At 42.7% G+C, this 27,850-nt stretch overlaps 1 protein-coding gene across 1 annotated transcript; it reads right to left on the minus strand.

The window, feature by feature from the left end:
• Positions 1-12,685: 12,685 nt before the first annotated feature.
• On the minus strand, positions 12,686-13,072 carry LOC147427250 (uncharacterized). Its single transcript, XM_086497962.1, has one exon. The coding sequence runs from the start codon at positions 13,070-13,072 to the stop codon at positions 12,686-12,688; it is 387 nt and encodes a 128-aa protein (XP_086354088.1).
• Positions 13,073-27,850: the final 14,778 nt, after the last annotated feature.

Below are 27,850 nucleotides of genomic sequence, written 5' to 3' on the forward strand. Positions count from 1 at the left end.
GCCAAAATTGATGTCTTATGGACAAGGGTCTTTAACAATGTTTGGGCCAAAATAAGCATATATGGTGGCTTCGAGATGTCAATCATAGTCATTTTGGTTGTCTCTCAGTCTTCCACAGGTAACAAAAGGTTGGGAAGGCACTAGTACCAAAAAAACCGTAAGTGATTACTTTGCTGGGTCTTATTTGTCAGTTGAAATACACACATATCATCTGTTTTGGTCATGGTGGTGTAGAAGGCCCCTGTCCACATGGCAACGAGTTTGGGCCTGATGGGGAAAAACTCGCTGCCTTGTGGACAGGGGCCTTCTGCACCACCATGGCCAAAACAAATGATATGTGTGTATTTCAACTGGCAAATAAGACCCAGCAAAGTAATCATTGACGGTGTTTTTGCTACTAGTGCCTTCCCAACCTTTTGTACCTGTGGAAGACTGAGAGACAACCAAAATTCCTTTGATTGACATCTGGAAGGCACCAGATATGTTTGTTTTGGCCCAAACAGTGTTAAAAACCCCTGTCCACAAGACATCAATTTTGGCAAAACAAGTCCGAAATTGGTGCCTTGTGGGGATAGGTTTTTTTTAAAGTTTCTGGGACAAATCCAAAACAACATTAGCATTAAGAATACCGTTTGAAAACTAATGACCCACAAAAGAAAAATGTCCATCAAGGGAGAAATCCTTGTGGATAATGCAAATGTCGCCCATGGGTAGTTTGCCGATGTAGTTTGCAAGTGCTGCTTCTGGGCCAAAAACATTGCTCTCTCCCGCCTTGCAAGCTGTCCACACCTCCATGTCCAAAAGATCCTACAAAATCTCCTGTTAGGAAAATACATTGGGATGGCCAATTATACAAGGAAGACAATTACCGCATGTTGCATGTCGTTGTTGTCCATAGTTTGTGTGTGGTAAAGGTTGAGGGACGATCTCCTCTCATCAACAATGTTTGGGGCATCAAAGTCAAGTGACTCAACATGAAGAGGTTGTTGATTTTCCACAAGCTTGTCTTGGGTTTCCAAGAACTCCTCCTCCATGACGTTTGCTTACTCTGCAAACTGCAATATTTAAAGTGACCAAGGCAAATGTGTCAACGGATGCAATCACTAACTTGTATAGTTTTAGAGACATCATTTTCCATTGTATATGAATGTCAAATGTCACAAGATTACCTTCAAGGCTTTGTAGAGGTATCCATTTCCCAGTCTTACACATCCACCACTTGAGTGGAAGCGTATATACAAATTTGTGCAAACTTTTAAGTACCATATCCAAAGCCCCTAGCTTGTGAGATCACTAACTTGCACAGTTTCAGAGACATCATTTTGTATTGTAATATGAATGTCAAATGTCACAAGATTCCCTTCAAGACTTTGTAAGGTATCCATTTCCCTGTCTTACACATCCACAGCTTTAGGTGGAAGCGTATAAACAAAGTTGTGCAAACTTTTAAGTACTATATCCCAATACCTGAAGCCCCTAGCTTGCATCAATATCTATCTTCCTTATGCATACCCTCTATAAATCCATAATTCTCTCCTAACAAGGGTTCTAATGCTTCAAAAGACATATTCTTGCATATAAATATAGTGGTTGTCAGGACAAGGGTAGGACCAGTCCGGGCCAAGGGCCAGGATGGACATGCAGTCAAGGGGGTCCCTATATTTAGAAGGCCAAGGGCCTATATAGGGCATGGCTGGGTGGTGATGAGCATGTCAGTTCCCTTGCCCTTATATTGGTATCAGAGCTCAGGGGACGGAGCAGCCATGGAGGAGGGAAAGAGGCAGGGCCTTCTCTCTCGATCTCTCTCTCTCTCAAAGATCTCTCTCTCGATCTCTCTATCTCGAAGAAGAACAAGAAGAAGAGATGCTGCCTTGGAAGGCTTTCTCAATCCAGGGAGGAACACGCGGTGCAAGATATGCAACGTGCATGCAAGGTACATGCATGCACAGGAATTGGAGCTCGATGGCATGGCCGCAGGAAACGACTCCTGTGCAAGAGCCGAGGAAGAAAGGCACAGCGCAGGAAGCAACCCGTGTGTTGGGATGGGGAAGAACGACGACCTGCACCAAATCGTGCATGCATGCCGTCATCGGGTTCGCGCTGGGCTAGGGAGTCGAAGTCGTCACTGCACGGCATGCTTTTGTGCATCGCGCGACGACTGGTTCCCTTAGCTCTTCCTCGCGGCTCTGCTCGCTGCCATAGCCAGGTTCGACAGCCTTTTTATTATTTTTATTTTTTTATTTTTTACTGTGGTCATGGGCGCCCTCCAATAACCAAGGGGGCCACCCCAGCTTAGGGGGCCGCCCTACCATTGCTTGGCCCAAGGGGTCACCCAAGGGGGCCGCCTCAAGAAAGGCCTACCGTATGGCATGCATGCATCTCGTACAAGCTTCGCCTCGCCATCGGCAAATAAACCATGCACGACACGGAACTAAGGTATGCGCTGGACAGGTTCAGCACGCATACTATGCACGACAAGGTCGTGTTTTCTAGAAACTTCTGTAAGCTTTTCGAGTTGCCGAAGCATCACTGGTGATGCAGTTCTTGCGTTCAAGAAGCTGCGACGATGATGGCGTAGATGATGGCATCTATAATATTCATCGCTAACCTTCAAAAACAAGGTATGCATAATTGTTGGACTTTTCTTGTTTAATTCGTTCTCAATATGCAGCTATTAAATGTATGCTCGAGCACGGCTCACTTGGTCTTCAACGTGTTGTTCTGCTCATTGAGCAAGGCTCATTAAGTGCATACACCACTCTGGTGTTGAGTACACCACTCTAGAGTTAACCGTTGCGACTTTTTATCATGCATGGCATGTATACACTTACAAGGGCAATGTCCGAAACAAAGCTTTCATTTTTGTCCTGCTAGCATCTGGCGTATGCTAGGAGCATATCCATTTGGTAATTTTTTTACAATGGTATGGTATGCCCATTTCATGGGAGTGCATCAGAAAAATTCTTGTTACCGTATGGCAACTGTAGGCAACGCCTATGATTTGCTTATCTTTCCTTGGCACAGTAGGCACAAGTGCTCGGCATGGCCGACCATTTGTCATAGCCTGCCAAACAGACAGGAGTCTCTTTGCTTTCAGTGATTCAGTTACGCAGGTATGCATATCAGTAATTTTCTACTCTTCCATACAAGGTGCAATTGGACAAGGTCCATTATCTGTGTATGGTCGACACAGTTGACTCTATTCCCTATGACATCTGTCATCAATAGCATTTATTGGCAATGAGGCCAAACATAGTTATTTGAAGCATGGATTCTCTTGAGTACTTTCATAGCGCAAAGGCAAGGACAAAGGGCCAAATTTTCAAAGGCAAGGACAAGGGCCAAATTTTTAGTATCTCAAGGAGATAGGCATGACAAACTCCTTGTCACTGTTTCTACAACCCGACATAGGATGCTTGCCACACAATACTGATTCATTTCACTTGAAATTGCTCGACAAGGTTGATTCTTTTGGTCATGCAGTTTTGCAGCCACATCCATTGGCTATTAGCACTACCAGATTTAAGTGAAGCAAGGCTTCTATTTATGCATCTTGCATAGTGACTCACCACGTTTGGCATATGCTATGAGCATACAAAATTGGGAAGGCTTTGGCAAACGGTTTACAAATTATTTCATTCCGTATATGACGGATGTATAGGATACAAGAGGGTGTATATCCATATGCGACAATTTTTTCTCGCATGGCAGATTTGGCTATGAGCCACCTTTACATGAGCTTTCCCTTTGAAATCTCTTGACAACCGGTTTGCAACAACAACTACTAGGTTAGCCAAGTTTAAGTTTTTATTGTTTTTTCCATGTTTACACTTTTCTCTGGCAATTTTACAGGAAGCAAGGCTTCTCCCTTGTGCCAAGGTACTGCCCAATGACTTGGAGTCAAGGGTATTGGCACACAAGTTTGGGTGGCGATTCGCTCACGGAGTCCCTACCAGTTTAAACTGTGCAAGGCACTTATGCTTGTGGCTCTCACATTTGAGGCCATCACTTTTGCCAAGGGCTTAAAATTATGTATGCACAGCATGCTTTGTCAAAGACAAGATACATTCTGCATTGTTTTTGGGTTGCTGTCAACATACAACTACACTTATTTCATAGGCAAAGTGCCAATGCTAAGTCATTTTCATACAATTACGACCCCTGTAAGGAAGGTAGGTCAACATGTGGTTGTGTTTTTCTGTTACCTCTCTCATTGAGAGACTCATAGCAGAAACTTGTGGCATACTTATAGGATAAGCTGCACGTTACGCATAAGATGCACAAGAGCATGCCAATCAACTATACAAGTCATAGTCGTTTAAGGAAATTTCCTCAGCCCAGCATGCTCTTCTTCTCTCATTCTCTCTTTCTCTAAGGGAAAAATGAAGATCTTCTAAGAAGTTTTTGATATGTGTTTTGCTCATGAGTCAGCCTGAGCCAAGGTGCTCTAACTCGCAGCTAAAACGTGACTAAGATGCTACTCAAATTAGTCTTCATCGGTTCGTCCATTGAACACTAATTTGCACAAGGGCTATGAGCCCCTCAAGCTAAGAGCCATTGTCGGGCCAAGGGTAAGACCCAACTATTGGCATTCTTTGGGTGATTGTTCTCAAGATTGAACAGATCTACCCAGGGGAGTACACATCGACATTAATGGACAAGAAAGAGTCTTGTCATTACGGATGTTTAGGGTGTCATTTTTGCACTACATATTTTCAGTGTGACACTCAAGTTGAGTTTTTTTATAATCTTCAACTCACATCAGCCGATCTCTACAAGGAAGTATAGATGCATCCATCAGTTGCGACAGCATGGCTGACCATCAGAGCTAGGCAGTTCACTTGTGTGGATTCCCTACTCTCTCTATAGCACCACGGAGTGTCTATGGACATATTGTTTGGGGTACGACCCGGCGGGTGAATGCTAAATCACCCCATAGGCATTGAGGATCATAGTTGATCTGCATTGAGGATCACAGTTTTATCTCTCCCAGTTAGTCTTTCAAGGAAAGAATTCCGCAATCTACCACGCGGTAGCGGACAAACTCAACTTTTCAAGTTCATTTCAATCATTATCTACACAGTTAACTATGTTGGTTACTGTTGTCTGCTAGTTTAGCAATTTTTACAAAGGGTCTTACCAAGGGGTTTGACTACGTAAATTTTAACCAAAGGGGTTGGATTGCGAAGGCAACGCCCACGGTTTCCAGTGCAATATTGTTTGTTTTTTCAGGTAGGAGACGTGCTCCTCTACACTTGAAGACGGGTAAGTGAACATTACGTTCAAAGTTCCAGGTACGCATCTATTGATTTGGTGTTATTTCATTTTTAGTATGCTTTGCTCGGTTTTTTCAAGACATATACGTACGCTTGAATGTTACAGAGCCATGCCAAGGGCATGACGGCACAAAGTATTTTGGGCCAAGAGTCCAATCTATCTTTTTGTCTTTTGCTGTTACGAACCTACTTGTAGGGTTCGATTTGGCACATGTTGTCACATGGGATACAACATGGTCTAGGAACTCAAGGATTTCAGTTTAGCCAGTGTGGAGCATGATAATGAGGGTCCCTCTCACTCTTGTCGCAGAGTGTTTGTAGTTACCTCCACACACAAGTACCAACTCGTACTTGATGGATGTCTCTTTTCTTGATATCCTTGTTTGAGACATATTCCACCTGTGGAGAATATGAGTCTCTGGGAATGACACTGGCGCCAACTAGCTAACAATGTGTCGCAACGAAGTCCCTAGGTGCTGTTTGCATCCATGGATTCGACCATTTTGAGCACACAGTATCAGGAGCAATTTCAGTGGCCAGAAATTGTCGGGTGCTAAGTACAAACTTGTTACGATTACAAGTGTAGTGAAACCACCTTAACAGAGGGTTGTTTCTACATATAGCTAAGTATGCTATGTCCATGAGAATGTCTCATGGTTGGTACCTAGGTGTGACCGGGTTGTCACATTCTATTATGGTCCAAAGTCTCGTCATGGAATTGCGGTTCGGATATGTTTGTGTTAAATGCATGCACACTAGGTGTTATGGGCCCTAGTGTTTAACAAAAATTTATTCGGAGGGGCATGCAACTTCATGGACATTATTGTTTCTAAAATTTTTTGCACTGCCAGTGCAATCTCTCTTGCAGACTTAGTATGAGTTTACATCCTGCCATACAAGGTGATGGCTGCGTATGGGTGTTTGTGATTGGCTGCTTGAAACTCCAATCTGCTTTCAACCTAGTTGGTTGTCTCCATTCCCTATCGAGTATATGGCTGGATACTCAATGATTGAGTCATAGTTGTCGTCAGTCGTGGGCGACTGTCTGTAAGTGGTAGGGGAAAAGCACCTCACTCTTACTGCTGCTATTCATCCCGCGTAGGATGGGCAATTTACAAGCATTCTATTTAGTACTAAAGGATATGCAAAGTGCGTACGTTAGTAAACCACGCTAAAGGATATGCTAAGTGCATACGTTAGCAAGAAGTGAAACAACTAGATCGGTTACCTTTCTGGTTTGGAGTTTACTTACTATCAGTTAACGCATGTTGCGACTAGGTAGTCTCTTCATGTATAACTCAGGTTCTCAACCTTGAACACTCGTTAGGGTGGGGTTGTTTACTGATAATGAAAATTGAGACAAAGTCAAGGACTTAAAATTGGCTGATAAGTTATGTCAGCGTGCTACTTTCATGGAAAGTGACAAGAGGTACTCTTTTTGGTACACCTGTGTTGTGATAAACTCGTTTACCATGCTCATGAGTGTTCTAAATGGATTCTACACACTACGTTTGAATAGGGACCCGTACCATCAGATGGTTACAAATGGACAACAATGTAGAAAATCAAGATGTTACTCTTGGTTTCATTGAACCTCCTACTAAACCGGGTTTCGATTCAACGAGCCGTTGGATCCATGAGGGATGCCACGTTGGAAAACATTAGTGTTCTTATGAAGATGTTACCACTTGTGTTTTCGAGGACGAAAACGCTTCTCCAAGGGGGGAGTAATGTCAGGACAAGGGTAGGACCAGTCCGGGCCAAGGGCCAGGACGAACATGCAGTCAAGGGGGTCCCTATATTTAGAAGGCCAAGGGCCTATATAGGGCATGGCTGGGTGGTGATGAGCATGTCAATTCCCTTGCCCTTATAGTGGTTGTGACATTGAATGACAGGGCCTTAAATAAATGCACAAAAACATGCATAAGACAACATCTACCTAGACCTACAAACCTAAAATCCTTCTCAAACTTCAACAAGGAAAGAATGCAAAAAACCATCTTCTCCTTTATGGATAAGATGGATGACAAATATCAGGTTGTAGCCACTCCATGCTAAGAAGTGATCGCATGTCAATTTTGCTGATGTTACCATAACAATGCTCTGAGTTGGGCACTATTCTGTGTGTGTGTGTGTGTGTTGAAGAAGATTCTGCTTTGCAATAGCATTGATGGTTGCACACTGAGAAGCATCATGACACCAATGTCAACATAAAAGTATTGAAAGGTTCTATAGAGACTTATTAATTGTTGTTGCTCACCAAGTTTGATGGAAATATATCTACATAGACATCAAATGGCCCAAAATAAACATACTAGCATACTTGAACACATAGGTCAGCTCAATGCATATGTCTATTGCAACAACAAAGAGAATCAACTTACAATTAGGTGGAAAAAGTTGTATTAGTGTGCCCCAAGTGCATATTAGGCATTGAATACACATGTTGAATAGCAACCACCATCCCATTGATCCTATGGTCCTTGAACCCAAGAAACCTCCCTTTCCAATGGTGATCCAAGTTGTTACAATCTTGAACAGGATGAGTCACGGTGGCTGGAGGTTGCATGAAGACCTGAGCGCCCTTGCAGAATACTTGAGGCACCCACTCCCCATTAGAATCTCTAGTGTTGTACAAGATAACCCTTTTCACCTCATCTTGAGTAGTAGAGTTTGACATTGCTACAGAGAGGAAGGGGCTACAATAAGAGGGTTTGATGGTGATTTTGAATGAGCTAGAGATTAAGGAAGAAGTAAATGTTTTTGGAGAGAGGGAGATACAAAGGATTAACCTTAAAGCGCAATATTGAAGCCATGACAAGGAGACAAGAGGTGGTTGATAGAGTTTTTGTAGGTGCTCCAGCAATGCGTTAGCAACAAGCTAACACGGACACCACGGATACCATTTTTTGGAGCTCTCATTCTAAAAACACTTATTATTTTGATAAATCGGGAATAACTCCTATTTTTAGGATAAACCTTCTAATTGATGAGCCGGGGCTACAAGCTTCCAGATTGTATCAACCTGTCATTGCCTATCTTTAGTTAGAGATCCCAGATAATTAGTTTTCACCACCAAGAACCTTGGCTAGGGTATAAAAGCCAATTTTTGTAAGTTATTGTTAAGTTTTGGATAATGAAATACACAGCATGAGCTAACGGCGCTCACTTCTCTCCTTCTCGCGCTTCCTACTCCCTCCCCGGTTGTCACATAACAACTCTACGCACTAACGTAAACACATCAGAGTATTTCGTAGCTTTTGGCGTCGCCAACGTGCGGCCTAATTTCATCATAAGTAGGCATTTACACTTCAAATTAAAAAACTAAGCATAGGCATGGTATTGGGACAACATTACTAAGAATTTAGATGCATTCTCGGTTGAAAACAACTAGGTCAAAAATCCAATGCTGTTAATAGTTACTATTTTGGCACTTGAGCTAAAGTGGGATTTGAGACCATAAGCATGTTTTCTTAGGTCTCATAAACATGTCCTAGAAGTTTCATTATGTTTGGATGTCATTTGATGCTGTAACGGATGTGATATGTTTGCCAATGAGCGATTGGCTTTTGGTGATTTCAATCACTTAAGTGTAGCTTGAGTCGACGTGACTTGTTAGTTTTTTTTCGAGAGATTGACAACCTCTTGTAGCCTCCATGCACTAGTCGAGTCAGCTTCATTCCATGGATTGACAATTTAATTGTGGTTCTCGCTAAAACTGCAATAAGATAGGATAGTGAGGTTAGACACGCGTCCCACATTTGGCGTCGTTGCTGGGGATTGAAAGAGACCTAAACTAGGAAAACCCACGAGTGTCTTGTGAAGATATCCTTTAACTTTCTTTAGGATCTCCTAGAGTAAAAACTTTCTTTTAGAAACCACATAGCTTAAGATTGTCGTCTTTGGTTGTGTAGAGGTAACTTGGAAGTAATCGTACTTGTCCAGTGCCTTTAGGACTGTAGGATTGTAGGATTAGACTAGGATTTTGAGGATGATTGCTAGACAAGACAAGTCTTAAGATCAATGCTCAGGACACCATAAAAAACAAGAAAATGAGTGTTTGTGGACACTTTCCACAACCCCATTGCATGAGAATCTAGGAGTAGGGTAAGTAGGATCCGAGGTGGATTTCCAAACATTGCTCTCTTCGAAAGAATCATTGTGAGTTGTATTTGAAGTTTCAGAATTTTAGGTCTACGTCTAGAAATAGCACAAAAAGACTTCAAACCACTCAATCCAACTGGAGAGTAAGCTTAAATGTTGTCTGAACCAGTGGGTAAGCTCAAGGACACTTTGAGGTAAAGAATTCAAGAGTTTACCAAAACTCAGATTATTTACTTTTTCTTGACATTTTAGGCCAAATTAAGTTTTGACTTGATTCATAGGCTTAAAATAACTCATAAAAGGACTGTCCTTGAAAAAAGTGCAAAAATTGGTTCATTTCAAGCCTGAAGCTAATAATCGCGATTATTAACTTTCAGCTTAGATTTGAACAAGGTTCATTCCATTGACTCATTGCATGTGTACAAACAACTTTTGTAAAGGCACAGAAGATTTTGATCACCAAACTAACAAAAAACTAGGTAAAGACTAAAGTTTGTACTGACTTTCTGAAACTTGAGTGTAAATTGGGGAAAGATTTGTCCAAACTTGATGAAATTTGTTTCATAGGCTTATATTGATGTGATAAACATGTGTACATGCTTAGTTGACCAAACAGATGCTAAAAGTTGCCAGTTATAAATAATCAAGATTATTTACATCTGTCCCATTTTTCAACGTTTTTAGCCAAGTTGGCATACCAGCAGCTTTACCATGTTGAAATAAGCCCACAAACCAAATTTGGTAAGATTTGGATAATCGGATTGAAAATTGTGACCAAATTTGCAAAGTTAGTATGCGGACAGAAAATTTATTCGAGATGCACAACATCCTTGAGATCCTTATAAGACTAAGCAAAGACATCTCAGTATTCCTTCAGTAGGCTTAATAAAAGATCTTTTTCTTCTTTTGTAAGGTCATTTGCAATGTAGGCTCATCTAGGCTCTTCTCCTGGTTCCGCCAAGATCTATCTTTTTTGCGTTTCTAGGCCCCTTGTAGGACTTGCCTTGTTTTTGTAGTTCTGTGACAGATCGTTCGACTATGAATTTTTTGGTCCTGGAGAGTATATTTCTTGTAATGGGATGGAACACTCATTACATATTTACCATCCTCTTTAGTGGTTTCCATTTCCGTTGTATATATCTCCTTTAGAGATTTTTTCAACTCTTGATACTTCTTTTTCCGTTCAACTCGTGTCATGGTTGAATCCTTGTACTGGTTTTTAGATTTTGCTGGAGTTTCCTTTCTCATTTTTCTCACTGTTTTTGTCATTTCATGTTCTGCGTTCAAAGGATATCTACCAATGATTTTGTCCTTGACACAATCATGTGCATCTATCTGCATCAAGAATTGTGTTCTACTGGAGACCGATGGCATAGGTCTAGCTTTCAAGTTTCTCGTGTCTCTTTTTTGTCTATACCATTTCTCTCTTCTCAGTTTCTAGTTTGGAAAGTCAAAAAACTTTTCCTCCCCTCCTTTCATGAGTAGTTTAGCTCTCACATGTTCTTTTTCCGACCCCAAATCATCTGAGGTAGCTCAATGTTCTTCTAACTCATCTGTTGCATCATAGTAGAGGTCTAAAAAGACTTGTTGAGCTTTCATCAAGTTCTTGGATTCGTGAATTTCGTCTTCAATGTGAAGGTTTAAGATCATCTGGATGGGAATTATGTCATAGCCGTCCTCATTACAAAATTGAGTAGGCATAGACGTGTTTACACATACATCCATTGTCGCTAATATTTGAGTCCACTCAAATGGCTCAAACAAATGCTCTGGAAAGGGTTTAGGTGTAATAGGCATGGCTGCCTATTACAAGATTGTGCTCATAGAAATGTAGAGAGAGAGAGAGAGAGAAGGACAGCACAGCATTAGAGAGAGAGAATAAGAATACATTAGATTCCATAGCCTTTGATTATGAGAAAGCCCGATACGGCGTACAAAGGAAACTCTTCCTTATGTAGAAATAATGAGCACCCTTTCATATCCCCGTAGCCCTTCCTGATTATGCCTCTTGAGATCCCCTCCTTCTAAGGGATTATTCCCACATGAAGGTACACGAAGACATGCTGGACACTCTGAATGTGATCTAATGCGGTCATGTGCAGCTATGTGCAGTCCGAGCACATACACTTGGCACGCACGGTGGATTGCGCAAACCCTGAAGTGCATCCCTTGATTGGTTTTTGTGAAATTCGAGAAGTGTGATGCAAGTATGATCATCGAGGCCGCACACTGGCTCTTTGGCTCTTTGCTCCTAGACTGATCATCTCCATCTACACCGCAACTCGAACTTAAACCAGAAATCTCCACCGCAAACTTGGACTCGCAAACTTGATGCCCATATTTCTGCATCAATGCATAGATTGCCGTCGACATGCGCACATGTTTTATTTAGGCTCGAGCTTTTGTGCTTCTGCTCCTCCTGTGATGCGAGATCATCACATCTCCTCGAGGCTCGCTCTAGATTTTCATGGACTAGATCAAGCAAACCCTCACTGAAAACCTTCTCTCCTTGCTTCATGTGACCCTCAACCAGCCATCCTCTTCAAGCTTGGCCTCCTCTACTATGGTCTTGCTTCTTGGTTGCGCTTTGAGATGCCTGAGATCTATCCCTTCCTCCTCTGCTTCAATTCCCTACAGTGGCATAAATATCTTCTTGCATCTACACCTAAAAGGCAATACTGAAACGATGGTTTTTTGTTGACGGAGGGGGGAGAAGGCATTGCTGCGGCATGCGAGTTGCCCCGCATTTTGCGTAGGCTTTCATAGTAGGAGAGGAAGTCCTCTGCAAAATTGAAAGGTATTGGCCAACGAGGAGTGCAGCATCGGATCCTAAAATCCTGACTCCTTCTGCAGCAGCAACATCATCGCTGCCCACTGCCACAGTGCCCACTCATTGTACCGCACCGCCATGGCCGTAACCGGCCATCCTGCACTTGTCGCAGGTGCCGGGCTTCTGAAGAAAGCTACACCGAACTTCTCATAAAAGTTCAACGCCATCGCAACATACCGCTTTCCCCACTACCGGCTGGGTACAACCGAGTGAACCACATGTGATACTTGCATGGACTGCCTTAAATTGTTGACGTTATGAATTCCAAACTTCTCCGCATTGTGTTTGCCCACCAACCCGATGAGCAATACCCAGACCACCACATGCAGTACTCCCACAGCAACGTCGACTGACACAATCTGGCTATCCTCCAGTAGGCCCCACAACACCACACCGCCTGTATGGTGACTTCTCATCTCAGTCCCGCCTGCAACACACTGTTTTCCCATCACTGAGAATGGGGCTGTAGCACTAGTCATGGCCTTTCAATTGCACGATCAGCCTTTCTATGAGCCCAAGTCTCAGAATCCATGCCATCCTTTTCTCTTGCGTTCCAAAAGTCCCTATCCCTCTGACCAGTGACATTATACCCTCTCGAAGATACAGCCTTCTTAGAAGCGGCCCAGATCTCTGAGTCAGAGCTGTCCAGTGGGACACCATTCATTGGTGCAGAAGAGATATTGTATTTGAAGACCCTGCGGCTTGCACCATTGGCAGGTGGAGCAGGGACAAACTTCTTGGAAGCACCCCAATGACTTTCATCATCCGCCTTAGACGGAAACTCATGATCATCAAATCTACCACCTCCTTCTTCAGCAAAGGGGAGTCCGCTCCGCGCATGGTCACCAAGTGTAATAGGCATGGCTGCCTATTACGAGACTGTGCTCACAGAAATGTAGAGAGAGAGAAGCACATCACAGCATTAGAGAAAGAGAATAAGAATACATCAGATTCCATAGCCTTTGATTATGAGAAAGCCCGATACATCGTACAAAGGAAACCCTTCCTTATGTAGAAATAATGAGCGCCCTTTCATATCCCCGTAGCCCTTCCTGATTATGCCTCTTGATATCCCCTCCTTATAAGGGCTTATTCCCACATGAAGGTACACGAAGACATGCCGGACACTCCCAATGTGATTTAATGTGGTCATGTGTAGCTATGTACGGTCCGAGCACATACAATACTTTCAATGCAAAAGATGTCCCTAAGGATAACAAAAGCGATATAACAGCATCCAGCAATTTAGAACAAGTAGGAATGGTTGTTGTAGCACTGCTTTTAGCCATAGAAGACATGCTCAAAAGGATGAATGACATGATGAATAATATGCAGAAAGCACCTACAAGGGGACCAAGGCAAGGGATACCTCAACAGGGCCAACCAATTAGGCCACAAAAATGGTGTGAAATCGAGGGTAAATGGACCAACCATGAGACCAACGAGTGCTACTTCCGACCAAAGTATGATGGGAATATTTAGTATGTGCCTATGAGGCCACAAGGACAACCCATGTACATATACCAGCCTAACATGGCACCAACTCAAAGACCACCGATGGGTATGGAAAGACATCAACTTGTGTTGGGTCAACAACCTCCATATCGAGGACATAATTCAGTGTTTGTAAAGTACATGCATTCAGAAGGAGTCATAGATGAACAGGCACTAGTGCATGTTACACCCTATGCTGAGCCTAGTCCATCTACATACAGTAATGATAGAAGGAGACTGGTATAATTCACATCCATTACCAATGGAAGAAACTGTGACATTAGGCAAAATTTGGACTCACAAAGGGGCCCTTTAAGGAGTTTGACTTACCTCTCTCTACCAAAACGAGCGCATGGATAAATTTTTGCAAACAAACTCCAAAGTTGGCGGAGGTTTGACAGTTAGAATGTCCTCTTCAAGCTCTATCTACTGATATACCTCATATTTTAGAAGATTCCTTTTTTGATTCACCTATGATGTGACAACTCTGTTGGAATCTAAGTGAATAAAAAAAGAATCTTCTAGAATATGAGGAATCTCATGGCGTGCTATATATCAGTAGATAGAGCTTGAAGAGGACATTCTAACTGTCAAACCTCCGCCAACTTTGGAGTTTGTTTTCAAAAATTTATACATGCGCCTGTTTTGGTAGAGAGAGGTAAAGTCAAACTCCTTAAAGGGCCCCTTTGTGAGTTCAAATTTTGCCTAATGCTTATGATTCACCAGAGCTCGCACCAATCTATTATGTATCTAATCAAGGTGTTAGACCTCCTTTGGTAAGACCCATGATTAAGCCAAGAACGGGAAACTGTCACAACTGTGGTGTAGATGATCATTGGAAAAATGAATGCCCAGAGCCTAACAAGAACCTCAAGCCAATTGAATCTTATTGCATACAATGTTGCAAAAAGGGAGGACACTTCCGAAAAGATTGTCCCAAAAATCCTTTAAACAAGGGGAAAACAGTTGTAAATGTAGTCTAAGTCATACCTAGTAGCTCATTTGAGAGTGAACCGATTGTTCCAATCAAGGTAATCACTAGAGCTCAGGCTAAGAAAAAGAAACATAATAGCTCAGGCTAAGAAAAAGAAACATAACTCTCTGATAATTCAGAGAACACAAAATCTGCCTCTCAAAATACCAAAAGAAGCAGAAGCAAAAGGTATGAATTGAGAAAACAGAAAGAACGAGCTGAAATCGAGGAGAAAGCAAAAACAGCTATTCCAAGAAAAGGTGAAAGAACCTGAAAGTGAAATCAAGGAAACAGCCGTGAATACTGGAGGATCAATTTTGGTTGTTAAAAAATTTTAGTCTATTAATGCAGCCTTGGAAGCTTACCAAGCAGGACTTAAAGCAGGCCAAAACATGAAAAACAAATGGAAAAATTATCCCTCTCTAGACATGGAAGCAGCTAAGCTTGAAGCTTATCAAAATTTGGTAAAAATCACGCAAGAAATGTTGGAAAAAAAACCCAAGCTCCAAAAAGTATAGCAAAACCTGAGGAGCTTGTGGTAAGAGACACTAAAGAAAAATCCAAAGTGATGGTAGAACCCCACCTTGAAACAAAAGAACCATAACTTGTAGTGCCAGACAGCGAAGATACCTTAGACGAAATTCCATTCATGGAGGAAGAGTCACCAGGATACTTATGGAAAAAAGTTTGAGAGATCAATGATGGGAGCCTAACTCTAAAGTCAGCTCCTATAGTGGAAGTTTGGTTGGACAACCTACCTCCTTGTACGGGGATTGCAAATCTGAAGCTTGAGGAATGTCTAAACCATTGACCTTGAAAAAATTACGCTGTTACTTGGGAGATAACAAAGATGAATCCATAGTGTGTAAGACCACTCAAGTAAAAAGAGCGGAACAGACCTTAGAAGTAGACAATATTTATTCAATCATGTCTACACCCATCCAATGCACTCTTACTTCGGGAGAACTGTTAAACCTCAAACCATATTTATGGAATGATATACAGAAAAACCTAGAGAAGGTGGGGATAACGGGGCTTATCGCAAAAAAATTGGAAAAATTAAAACACAAAATGGACAACCAAGAGATTCGATTTGTTCTAATGAACAAAGTTGTAGAATATTATGAAGGGAAAGAAGGAAACACCACCCTTCTAGTGAAATATAATGACATAGAAACCATGGCAATATTGGATAGTGGAGTAGGCATAGTCATAGCCACAAAAGAAGTATGGGAATCCTGGGGACAACCAACCATTAGACAAACCAGAATGAAATTGCAATTGGTTGTTGGACACATTGAAAGACCCCTAGGAATACTTGAAAAAGTGGTAGTTAATTCCTGTGGGATCGAATATCAACACACTTTTTCCATAGTAGACTTTGGGAAGAAACTCAATTACGACATGATATTCGGAAGACCTTTCATGCAACAGGTACAACTTATCCAAGATGGGGGAAACAACTATATGTACTTGAAGAAAGTGGGATCTATAACAAGGGTTAATTTAAAAGATCACACTTATAGACATGTCATGAAAATGCCCATACAAGAGTTTGAGTCAGTCTCTTTGGATGAAACTAAGCTTCCATCTTGGTTAAACAAAGACACTCCTATTTGGATGTGTGGAGCTTCAGAAAATGAAAGTTTAAAAGAGAAGAATGTAAGTTTAGTGATAGATGCGTACCAAAGCATCGTAATTAAATGGGGGGAGAAATCCTCCTTGGTTGTCCAATAATAAAGGCGATGTCCATTGGTAAGCGGGTTGGCTGATGAATAATCATGTGCTCCTTAGGTTCAAGTCCGAGCATTTTCGTGTACACATAGTACATATGTTTGGATGCCAAAAATGATTTTTTTGTCTTCTCTCGCTTTTGAAAATATGGACACGTGCATGCTGGAATCCCTTTTATATGAATCTCATAACTATTTTCAGTGAGAACTCGAAAAACTACATGCTCTTGAGACCTTTTCACTTCATCCAAAAATATAGTTGTCATACTATTACATGCTTCCAATTTCTTCATGGCCTCTTTAGAAATTCCATGCCTCCACTTTTTCTTCTGCAAGCTGCCACCACCTTCTTCACAGTTGCCAGCCGGAGGTTGCACATTTACCATTGCATTCTCTGTCCTAAATCCACTCTGATGTAGTGCTGCAAGTTCCTATGTGGAAATATATGTCCCTCTTGCTACTGGCCAAACATTTGGAGTAGGAGGTAAATCTTTGACTTGTCTTTTGAATGCTCGAGTATGCAAATTATTATGATTACAAAACCATAACCATTGTGTAATGGCTATTGCCCGCACAGGAGCAATAGGCATTATGGGAATGATTACCCACAAACTACATTATGTGAACATCAAAGACATGGAAATAGGATAGAAGACAATACACAGTACACAGGCACAGAACACCTCTTGCTTCATTCATATATAATCCGGACATAGAGTTACAAGAGCAGATGTAATGGATAACATAAAGGTTGGTTACATCAAAAGACAGGTATGACCCCCATATACAACCGCTGCTCTAGCGCAGATCGGGAACGGTCCACACACTCCTCCTGTCCCATGATATCTTGTGAAGAACTGTCACCACGGCCGCCACATACCGCATGACTCCTGATCCGCAATGCCTAGACCTCCGCAGGACCGCATGTGCGACTCATGCCGTAACACCTGGAACGCATGGTGGATTGCGCAAACCCACACTCTAAAATCTACAGTATTATCTCTCAAGGGCCACGCCTCCACCCATTTGGTAGCGTAATCCGTGGCTGTCAAAATATACTTATTACCCGTGTGAGCTGCAACTGGTTTAAAAGGTCCAACAAAATCCAAACCCCACTTTTGAAAAGGCTCCAAGGGCAAAACCGGCTGAAAAGGCATTTTGGACCGTTTGGTAGGTTGCCCCAACCGCTGACACACATCACACTGTTTCACATAATTTCTCACATCCTGAAACAGTGTAGGCCAGCATAATCCGGATTGGAGAACCTTTTGAGCCGTCATTAATGCTGCAAAGTGACCTCTTGCAATATCGGTATGGACTTCCTCCAAAACTGCTTCCTGCTCTCCTGTGGTAGCACACGTCTGAGTAATACATCCGCCACCGTACGATAATAGAGCTTCCCTAGAATAATATCAAAATTCCTGCTTTTGATAGCCATACGTTTCCTCTGATGGCTGGACGAGAAGGAAGGCATTTCGCCACTATCGAGAAAATGAAACATCTCCTCATACCATGTCCATGGGATGCTAGGGATGACCCTTGCCTATTGCGAAACTGTCATATCCTCTGCAGTATCTTTGCAACCACACCTGTTAGAAATAGAGACGCGTTTGGAAATTCATCAGCTACAATCATCGGCGGCTCACCGGAATCTAACCTAGATAGGTAGTCAACCACCGCATGTTGAGCCCCTGGACGATGTATGATCTCAAAGTCAAATTCCTGCAGCAAAAGCATCCATCTGGCCAATCTTCTCGTCAAATTTTGTTGCCATACCAGGTATAAAAGAGCCGAATGGTCCACATGAAAGAAAAAACGTCGCCCCAACAGATAGTGCCGGAATTTCTTCACTGAATAAATCATCCCTAAAAATTCCCTTTCGGTTACTGATAATTTCTTTCTGCGGATGATAATCGTCTGCTGGGATAATAGACAGGTCGGAACCATCCTTGACTTTGTTCTTGCATCAGCACACTGCCAATAGCTCAATCCGAAGCATCCACAAACACATGAAAATCCTGACCCCAATTCAGAGGAAGCATAATCGGAGCTTTGAATAGCTAAAGTTTTAATCTCCAAAAATCCAGATCACATTCCTGCGTCCATTCAAAATCTATAGCATGCGCTGCCTGAGTAATCGGGATTGCCAAATGCGCGACAAATCGCAAATGCCTCCCATGCCAACGAGCTTGACCCAAGAAAACCTGACACTGTTTTTGGTTCTGCGGTGGAGGTGCTTCCATAATTGCGGCTATTTTATCCGGATCCATGGAAATACCATCTTTGGAAATTATATGCCCCAATAGCCTGCCACTACGAACAGCAAATGCACACTTGAAAGGATTCAAACTGAATTTTACCTGTCTGCATTTCATAAAGCATAACCGTAATACTTCAAGTGCTCTAATTGCGCTCCAAAAACACTAAGATCATCCAGAAAAACTCTCATAAAATTCGTCAAATAAGGACCAAAAATTTGAAACATATCCCTTTGAAATTAAAGGCGCATTCCGCAATCTGAACCACATCACTGTGCAAGCAAACACACCCCATGCGGTAATAAAAGCTATTTTTGGATGATCCAGCAATGCCATTCGTATTTGGTTGTATCCACTAACCCATCCAGAAAAGTATACATCTCATGTCCTGCTACATCATCCAAAATGGAATCCAAGAATGGAAGAGGAAAAGGATCTGGAACAGTAGCCGCATTCAATTTCCGGTAATCCACACAAATTCAGATTTGCTTGTTTTTCTTTGGTACAACCACAATTGGAGAAATCCACTCTGGATTATCAATAGGGGTAATAAAACCCACCTCCAAAAGATGATCAAATTCCATCTTAACTTGCTTTGCCACATTTGGATTCATCCTATATGAGTGCTACTTCACTGGCACCGCATCCGGTTTCAGATTTATCGTATGCTAATAAAACTTAGGATCCAATCCCTGCATATATGCATATTCCCATGCGAAAACATCTTAAATTCTGTTAGTAACTTAATCAAATCACCTCTGAAACTTGCCTCAAGTTGCTTATTAATATAGATAGGCTGCGATTCCGCTTGCTCCCCAAGAAAGACCTTCTCTAATTCATCTTCTTTAACCCTTGTAATTTTCTCCATCTGCGCCTCAAACGCACGTTCTTGCTGAATAACGTCCTCCAATGATTCAGGACTTGGAAACACCTGTTGTTGCTCCCCTATTCCTGCTGGAGTTCCTAAAGCCCCCACCGAGTTCCCCTTCGGAACCAGAGAAATATCCGCCAGATATAAAGAAACCAAATCCGGATTAGCTTTCAAAAATTGCTCCTCTTCATCCTCTTCTAATCCTTCCACCATATTTATTGTTTCTGCGATCACCAGGCATGCTGCCTGAACTGGTTGTCTGCATGTTCCCAACATCACCCGCACTTTCCTTCTACCCTTTTTTACTGTAAGCATATTTGCTTCCCAATTATGCTTTACCCTCTCTTGTCATAACCAGGGTCTCCCCAAGATAATGTGATAATCCTGATTATGATCCTTAATATTCAAGACTACTAAGGAAACGGAAAAAGATAAGCCCACCACATCCAAGACAATGCCTGGAAGTAACCGCACTGGTTGCACTCTTCTTTGATCTGCAATGCGGACTACAAAGGGTGTAGGCTCCCAATCATTGAGTCCAAAACGCTCACAAGCTGCTTGAGTAATAATGTTTACTCCCGCTCCTCCATCCAATAGTACCTTGTCAATGTATGCTCCATGGTATCTAACTCAAAGCTCCGGAATACGGGTATCCGTGATCCTATCTGCCGGCAACGGGTCTAAATCATCCTCCTCGCTTTCAACTTTCCTGATGGCGACTTCTCTTAGCTTTGTGTGGACGTTTGTTGCACCAAGGCATTATGAAAATTCGGGACCAATTTCAGCAAATGAACCCAGAGGTACTTATATTGGCGATGTGAGGACCTCTTTCCAAACTCAAATTCCAATCCTCCTCTTCTCTAATATCATCCTTATCCTCCTGATGACTTTAATGGTGGTGGGGATTGTGGCAACCAGGACACAGTCTTTTTCCGCACTTCTTCCTGAGCCGTCCAATCCGAAATCTTTACATCGGGTGTTGGAACAACATTTTTACCCGATCGCATGATTAATGAAACCACTGGATCAGACTCCTCCAATCCTTCAATCTGAACCATAGCCACACTAGGCTGTTTCCCTGCAGCGCGTTCCTGCTTCTTCTGATCATATTTCATAGCTTCAGTACACTCGGATCGCCAGTGCCCATCCCCCAAACAGAAAAGGCATGTCTTGGGGCGATTAGGATCTCGGCCACCTCTTCCGCGACCTCGTCCTCCCCCTTGACCCCGTCCTCCTGCTTGACCTTGCAAAGGCATCTCTGATGTATGAGCATGAGCCATCGCTACAACAGGCTCTTGTCCCTGCCCTATCTGTGGTTGTTGCCATGTAGAAGAGTCTCCTCGACTCCGACGACCCCGACCATTGAAATAACATTCCACTGTATTATGAGTATTGGTCGTGCAAATCGCACACCACTTCTAATTCATTGCGCACTCCTGAGCAGCATGGCCCGGATTCCGACAGTGGGTACACCATAGTTCCTTCCGACTTTTAGCCATCGTAGTAGATTCTGACGATCCAGATGAAACACCTTTCACGTGACGCTGGGAATTTTTCCGATGTGTCTCTTCCGACTCTTTCCCCGAATCGCTGTTGCCTGAGTCTGAAGAGTCTGATACTGCGGACTCCGACTTCGAACTATCACTGCCGCTGTCTTGCGACTTTCGATGAGATTTCTTCCTATCTTTTTTCTTTGATTTCTTTAGGGATTCCGTATCCTCTAAAGCTTCTCCTGCTACCAGCCCTAGAAATTACATTATCCAGTGGAGTAGCTACCTTATCCACTGTTGCCATAGTAGTTCGGAGATCCTTGTTGAGCCCCGCAAAAAATAATCATTCAGCACTTCTGCTGTCGGCCTTTCTGCCTGAGGTACCCTCTGCAAAAGCATCCAAAATTTTGTAGCGTAATCCTCCACTAGCAATGACTTCTGCCGCAGCGTTCTAAGCTTTTCCAAATGTCGAGGGACTGTCTTTTCCGTTCTAAACCTTCGTAAGAACGCTCTGGATCCTTCCACATATGTCTGAAAATGATCATCAGGGTATTTGGACAACCATTTCGCAGCTTTCCCCGAGAGTGTAGATTCAAACACTCATTGTTGATGGAGAGGAATCACCACCCCAGGATGATTAAATCCATAATAATCTTTATTGAATTGGCGCAAATGTGCATCAGGATCTTCTCTCGAAAGACCTCAAAACCGACTATACTTAATCTGAGGATGTGCCATCATCCCTTGCCCAACTGTACCTCTTCCCGAAAAAAGTTGTCGAGCACTAGGAGGTGGGGACCGTGGCAGAGTGTTAGAAGCTGTACACACCCCACGGCATCTAACTACTCAACGGACTATTATTTTTGTAATTATTCATTCATTGAGGAAAACTCGATTTTTCACATTGTACATATTGGGACTTACAGAAGTTTCCAGATTGTATCCCAGTTTTGATAGTTAGATTGAGTAGATTGTTGATTTTGGAACTTTAGGGTTTGAGAAGTTGTAAGGTATATATACCACTTTTTGACCTTAATGAAAAACCTTTTGTCATTTTAAACAAGTTTTTAAGTTTGTGAGTGAGCGTACTGTGTACGTGAGAGAGTGTGAGCTTCGTCTTGACGCTACGTGTGCTACGATGGTCGAAATTGAGTGCGGAGAAGTGCAGCGTGTTGCCCCCGACTAGAGCTACGAGCTGATACCAAAATTGTGCGCGTACGGTTCGGCTTTGGAAGCTCCTTCTACGAGCTTCATCGGTTGTTTGGGTGAGCATACGTTATCTGATTTCACATTGCAGTATATCCACGCGTTCACATTGAGTAGAGCTACACATTAGGCACTTTAGATTTCGGAAACAAAGACCTGCAGATTTCGGCCAGACATCCTACGTGTTTCTGCACCGGGTGTTTTGGGTCATGATTTTGGTTTATAGACCTTAGGGAGAGCGGCCTATAGGTATTAGAAGGGTCTCCTTCAAGTTCTATGGTGTTTCAAAAGTGTTTGATGGGTGTTCGGCTCTAGCAAGCGTTGTAGGAAGATTCCTCTTTTGCACTTTTGAAGACTGTGACTTAGACAATTTCTAGGGACCTGTGTAGGAATTAGTTAGGAGTCGGTCAAGTGTAGGTTGACACCTTATGCTTGCTTCCACGCACCTACGGGTCGATCTTCGTCCTTAGATGACATTACTTGTTAGGTGAGTTCTCCTGTGCTGACGTCCGTCACGGTGTAACCGTCCAACATTGGCACCGCTGCTGGGGACAGAAACCTTAGGTAGGTGACCGAGACTAATCCTTGAGGATTGGGATTTTTGGCTTGCCAAGAGTCTCGCTTTACATTTAGATAGGATCAGAGGGTGGAGGACTCTCTAGGTCTTAGAGGGAGTCTAGGAAGCGTGTGTCTGGCCTAGATCCTTCGACTTAGGTAGAGGAGGTAGACTTAGGTAGTTTTAGGTAGTAGTCGAGTTCTAGAGTAGGAGTGGGAGTGGTAGAAGTGGTGAGAGGAGAACTTGAGAGTCCGGAGAGGCCAAAAAAGAAACCAAAAATCATTATCACCATTTCTTCATGATAGGTAGGAGTAGAGTAAGTAGAACATCATGATTCAGATCTAGAGCATTTCATGTATGTACACTTGCTTGGTAGAATCATTACAAGCCTCTAAAAGACGCAAAAAGACGCAAAAGTGTGGTTGAAAGCCTAATTGAAGTTCAAAAGTTACTGTGAGTGTTTCTGATAGATCTACAGAGCATCAGGAGCATTCCTGTCAAAAAAAAAAAAAAACTTTAATTTTAAGCCAGGAGACATCCTACGCGTAGGATGTCTACAGGCCAATCTGGGAGGAATTTTGGGATTTTGAGTTGACCAGTGTGTTCTGAAGGTAGGGTTTACCCTAATCCTGCAAAGTGGAAATTTGGCCATCTCTTGACAGGATAAGGCCAGAAAGACTTAAATTGCTAGACATCCTACCCAATTAGTGCCAAAACATTAACTTGAAACCAAAACCATAAGATGGCTGCATGAGTATGTCTTGCATGATATATTGAGTGACTGAAAGGGGTTTCACCTCAATCGGGTAAGAAAATTGGGTTCAAAGTGGACTTTAGCACTTTTGACTGAAAAAGCAAAAACAGCTGAAGTTTGGGACTTTTTGACATCCAAATCAAGATCTAAGCATACCACTGGGATACTGACATCAAGGGCAAGCTGTGGAACAAATTTGGGGTCAAACAGGCCAAAAAGACATCCTACGCGTAGGATGTCTTCTGAGTGATTTGGGACTCCAAACTGAAATCTGAGTATACCAAGGTGATCAGCAGCTCAAGGAGAGCTTAAGTCTTGAGTTTAAATCCATTCTGATGAAAAAGACATTCTACGCGTAGGATGTCTAATGCAAGAAAATGAAGCCATAATTTGACTTTAAGCAGTGTAAGGTGTTATATAGCCTAAGGCAAGCCTGCTAGACAATTTTGGTCCAATTTGGAGTTGATTAAACTGATCAATACCATCAAAAGGCAGTCGAAACAGATTTCTGACTCATTGACCAGCTTATAGAAGTCCAAATCAAAAAGTAAAAGCAGCTGTAAGCTCAGCACAACAAGAAGAAACAACAGTGCAAAAAATCCAGGCAAAATACAGCAAAAGACATCCTACGCGTAGGATGTCTATTGGGCCAGACTGCAAACAAAATTTGACATGGTCTAAACAGTGAGGTTCCATTTGGCTTTAGGGTTCCAGAAATTCTTTCAGAAGTGAATTTGGACCTTGGTTGCCCATTTGACAAAGCAAAGACTGAATTCAGACTTTTTCGCGTAAATTGGCCGACATCAGAGAGATGTACCGTTTCAGATTAGCAACCTAATCCAGAACATCAGCAGTGTATAAAATATAGTACTGGTTGAGATTAACTCTCCAGTTATGCCAATCATTACTAAGATAACCTCTAGCTAAAAAAATGCTTTGATTCAATTGCCAAAATTAAAACTCTTGTGTACAGGTATATTCATCAACAAGGCAAGAAGTTGTGCAGAAACTGACCCGCTGCCAGGTGAGTGGTTGAATTTGTGCTAAATTGCATTAATAGGTTTGATGAATTTAAGATCAGGAAGATACATTGTTAGAGACCAGAAGGTGGCAAGTGACCAAGGTAGCTTAGTGTCCACCGAAGAGAGTGTAACTCATGCCAGGCTAGATCCGCTAGCACCAATTATTGAGGAAGGTAGTGATACTGACACTTCGTCAGACAAATCTTTCTTCATGATGGGTAGTCAACAGCCAGGAGGTTTCACCTATGATGGACCTATGCGAGGAGGAAGCACATCCCAAAATCCTTTGAATGATTCCAGGCTTACGGTGATCTTCTTAGAGGGAACAAACTCAAGAGGAGCCCTAGTCTATTCTGACTATCGAGACCGCAAGTGCATTTGTATAGAAGAGAGGCCAGCACAAAGATTGGAGATAATCCGAGTGTATGATGATGGAGATGGATTCCAAGACGAAAAGGGGAACCACTATTTAATAGTTAGCGACCCTGAAGATTATAACAGATATGGAGACAATGTGGCTAAAGGGAAAATGGTTTCAGAAACTCAAGAGCCGCCACCAAACATTGATCGACACGGAGCTATTTTTATGTACGATAAGAAAACAATCAGGATTCCAACTTATAACGAGAATGTGGGAATCTACAAGCACGAGAGTGAGGGTATTGTCTCTTACTTTCACAGCAAAGAACCATACGTAGACGAACTAAGCAAAGACAAGGTTCTTTACTTATTCTCTTATGAAACTGCTACGGGTAAGGGCATAGTTTTTGTTGATAGATACGGGAGAGAATACCAACGTATTCTCCTAGAGGAAGTAGAAAGAGAAACAGGTCCAGGAGCATCAGCATATGCCCCTGAGAAAATGCAGAGAGCCGCCCACACCCCAAGCAAGTCAACGAATCCATTTTCAGATGAGTATGACACTACATCACATTCCACCAGACCGCAAGCATTCAACAACCAAGACCAACCAGCAAACCAGCCATCTTTGCAGGCATGGCTTCAACAAAGTGCAACAATAGAACCAGACCAAAATCGAGATGGTTATCCAGCCGCACGAGGGCTTAGGGATTTGCAAGAACCACCACACTATTCAAGGTATCAAGCAAAGAGTAAGCCAAAGAAACAAGGGTCGATAGAGCTTGGAGGACCACCCATGGAACGAGTTCGAAGAGAAGAACCACCTCCAGCGAGAACCGTTAGAAATTATGGCTTAGGAGCACCGTTGGGCGAAAACATGGGGAATCTGTACGGAAGGCAGCCCTAAGACTAAAAAGATATGTTAAGTTCTGTCCTGTTGAAGAACTGCCAACTCAGTCCATACTTATGCTGATATTCATCCAAGGACTAAGGAATGCAGATCTCCAGAAAGACTTACATATGAAGAGGAGCATGACGTTGAATGAGTTGACCAAGGAGGCTCTGTACCTTGTGGAAAATTGTGTGGTCTACAAAGAAGGGGAGTTCAAGGACCTTGATGACGATTCATCTTCACAGCAAAGTGGGAGAAAGTCTTCCAAGACAACACTGAAAGGAGAAATAGCGGTAAACCAGGAGCAGCTCGTAGATGAAGTGCTAAAAAAGATCAACTTGTACGCCAAACCCCGGGCTAAACAGCCCAAGTGGTGTGCTATTGAACAAAAATGGACAAACCATGGGACCGAGGAATGTTACTATAACAAGGGATATGTGAGGGAGAGACCTTACGCTCCCCAAGCTTCTGTAGCTTCCCCTCAAGTTCCACCGATGCCCAGATATCAAGCAGGCAACTTACCAGGACCTGTAGGTGTAGAAAGACCACAACCGGTGTTGGGGCAACAACCACCCCTACTAGGTTTACGACCAGTTGGTATAAGATACACACCAACGGTAACTGAATCAGAAGAAAAGGCTTTGGTGCCTATGCATGCATATTATGAAGATCCCAATGGATATGCGGCAAACACTGTCTATTATCCACCGGAAGAACCCGCGACACCAGAACCATGGAGCATAATAGGGAATCAAGGACCTCCAATTGCTGCACAGGCCTCAGGAGAAGGAAGATATAGCTTAGATGAACGAACATTGTTGTTCATAGCCAATGGAGGCATGGGCGGACAGAGACAGGCTTACCAGCAACGAGGGGCTCAAGGAGCACCTCAACAACCCAAGGGCCCCTATTACAAGTGTGGCGGAGAACATTGGCTGAGAGACTGTCCTCATGATGAAATCATTAGAGTCAATGCGTATTGCCCAGAATGTGGAATTACTCATTTGATTCCCGATTGCCCTAAAAACCCGAGAAAAGGAACAAAACCACCTTGAACCTGTTGGAAACAGTACCTTCCAGTGGAGTATCGGAAAATGAAACAATCATACCTGTTCCGGCGGTAACACGGGCCCAAGCCCAAAGAAGGACGAAAGAACCCATAATAGAAGAACCAAAAACAGATGCCCAAAGTTCAAAAACAAAAAAATCAGAGAAGCACTTGGAAAGCGAGAAAGGCGCGTAGGAAAGCCAGGAAAGAACGAGAGCAAATAGCCCTATCTGATGAGTTGAAACATACAAAGAATAGATTGGAGCGGTTAGAAGATCTAGCTAGCTTAAGCTCACACACCACAACAGCCATAGCACCTAAGGAAATGGCAGAGCCCAAAAGTGTAGGATCAGGAGGATTCGAAATGGTAGACAAGGTAAACGAGCAGCTGGATGCGCTTCTAAAAGCTTATGAAGCTCGACATAAAAAAAACCAAACCCAGGAGCAAAGGTGGATGACATATCCATATGCGGAAATAGAAAAACAAAGGTTGGATATGTGTAAAAAGATAATCAAGACGGCTCAATCATTGATGGAAGACCCATTGGGTAAATTGACAAATTGCCATGACGCACCAGCTCCAACCTCTATCCAACCAACAGTAGAGAAACATGAAGAAAAAAAGGAAAAACTCACTAATGATTATGAGTCTAGAGGAGAGCCTATCATAGTGCCGAATACCACCGACGAGGCAAGTGACGGAGTCCATCCTAAAATATTGGCAGAAATGGGAAAGGACGGTAACGGTCTAGATGATCTGTGGAAGCAAATCCGAGAGGCCAACAAGGCTAATAGGATGAATGACCACATGAATAGCACGAGAAAAGAAAAGAACGTGATCTTACCTCCTATTGAAGAATTTGAGGCAAGATCACGAATGAACTTTGAGAGACATTCACAAGGGGGAGACCAAGGATCTATTAGTTTGGGGCACAGTCAACCAGACTCTTTGAGAACTTTGCCCTCTTACCTAGGAGAATATG

Source organism: Adiantum capillus-veneris, chromosome 24 (assembly GCF_014529385.1).
Source record: "Adiantum capillus-veneris isolate H3 chromosome 24, ASM1452938v2, whole genome shotgun sequence".
Classification (NCBI taxonomy): Eukaryota; Viridiplantae; Streptophyta; class Polypodiopsida; order Polypodiales; family Pteridaceae; genus Adiantum; species Adiantum capillus-veneris.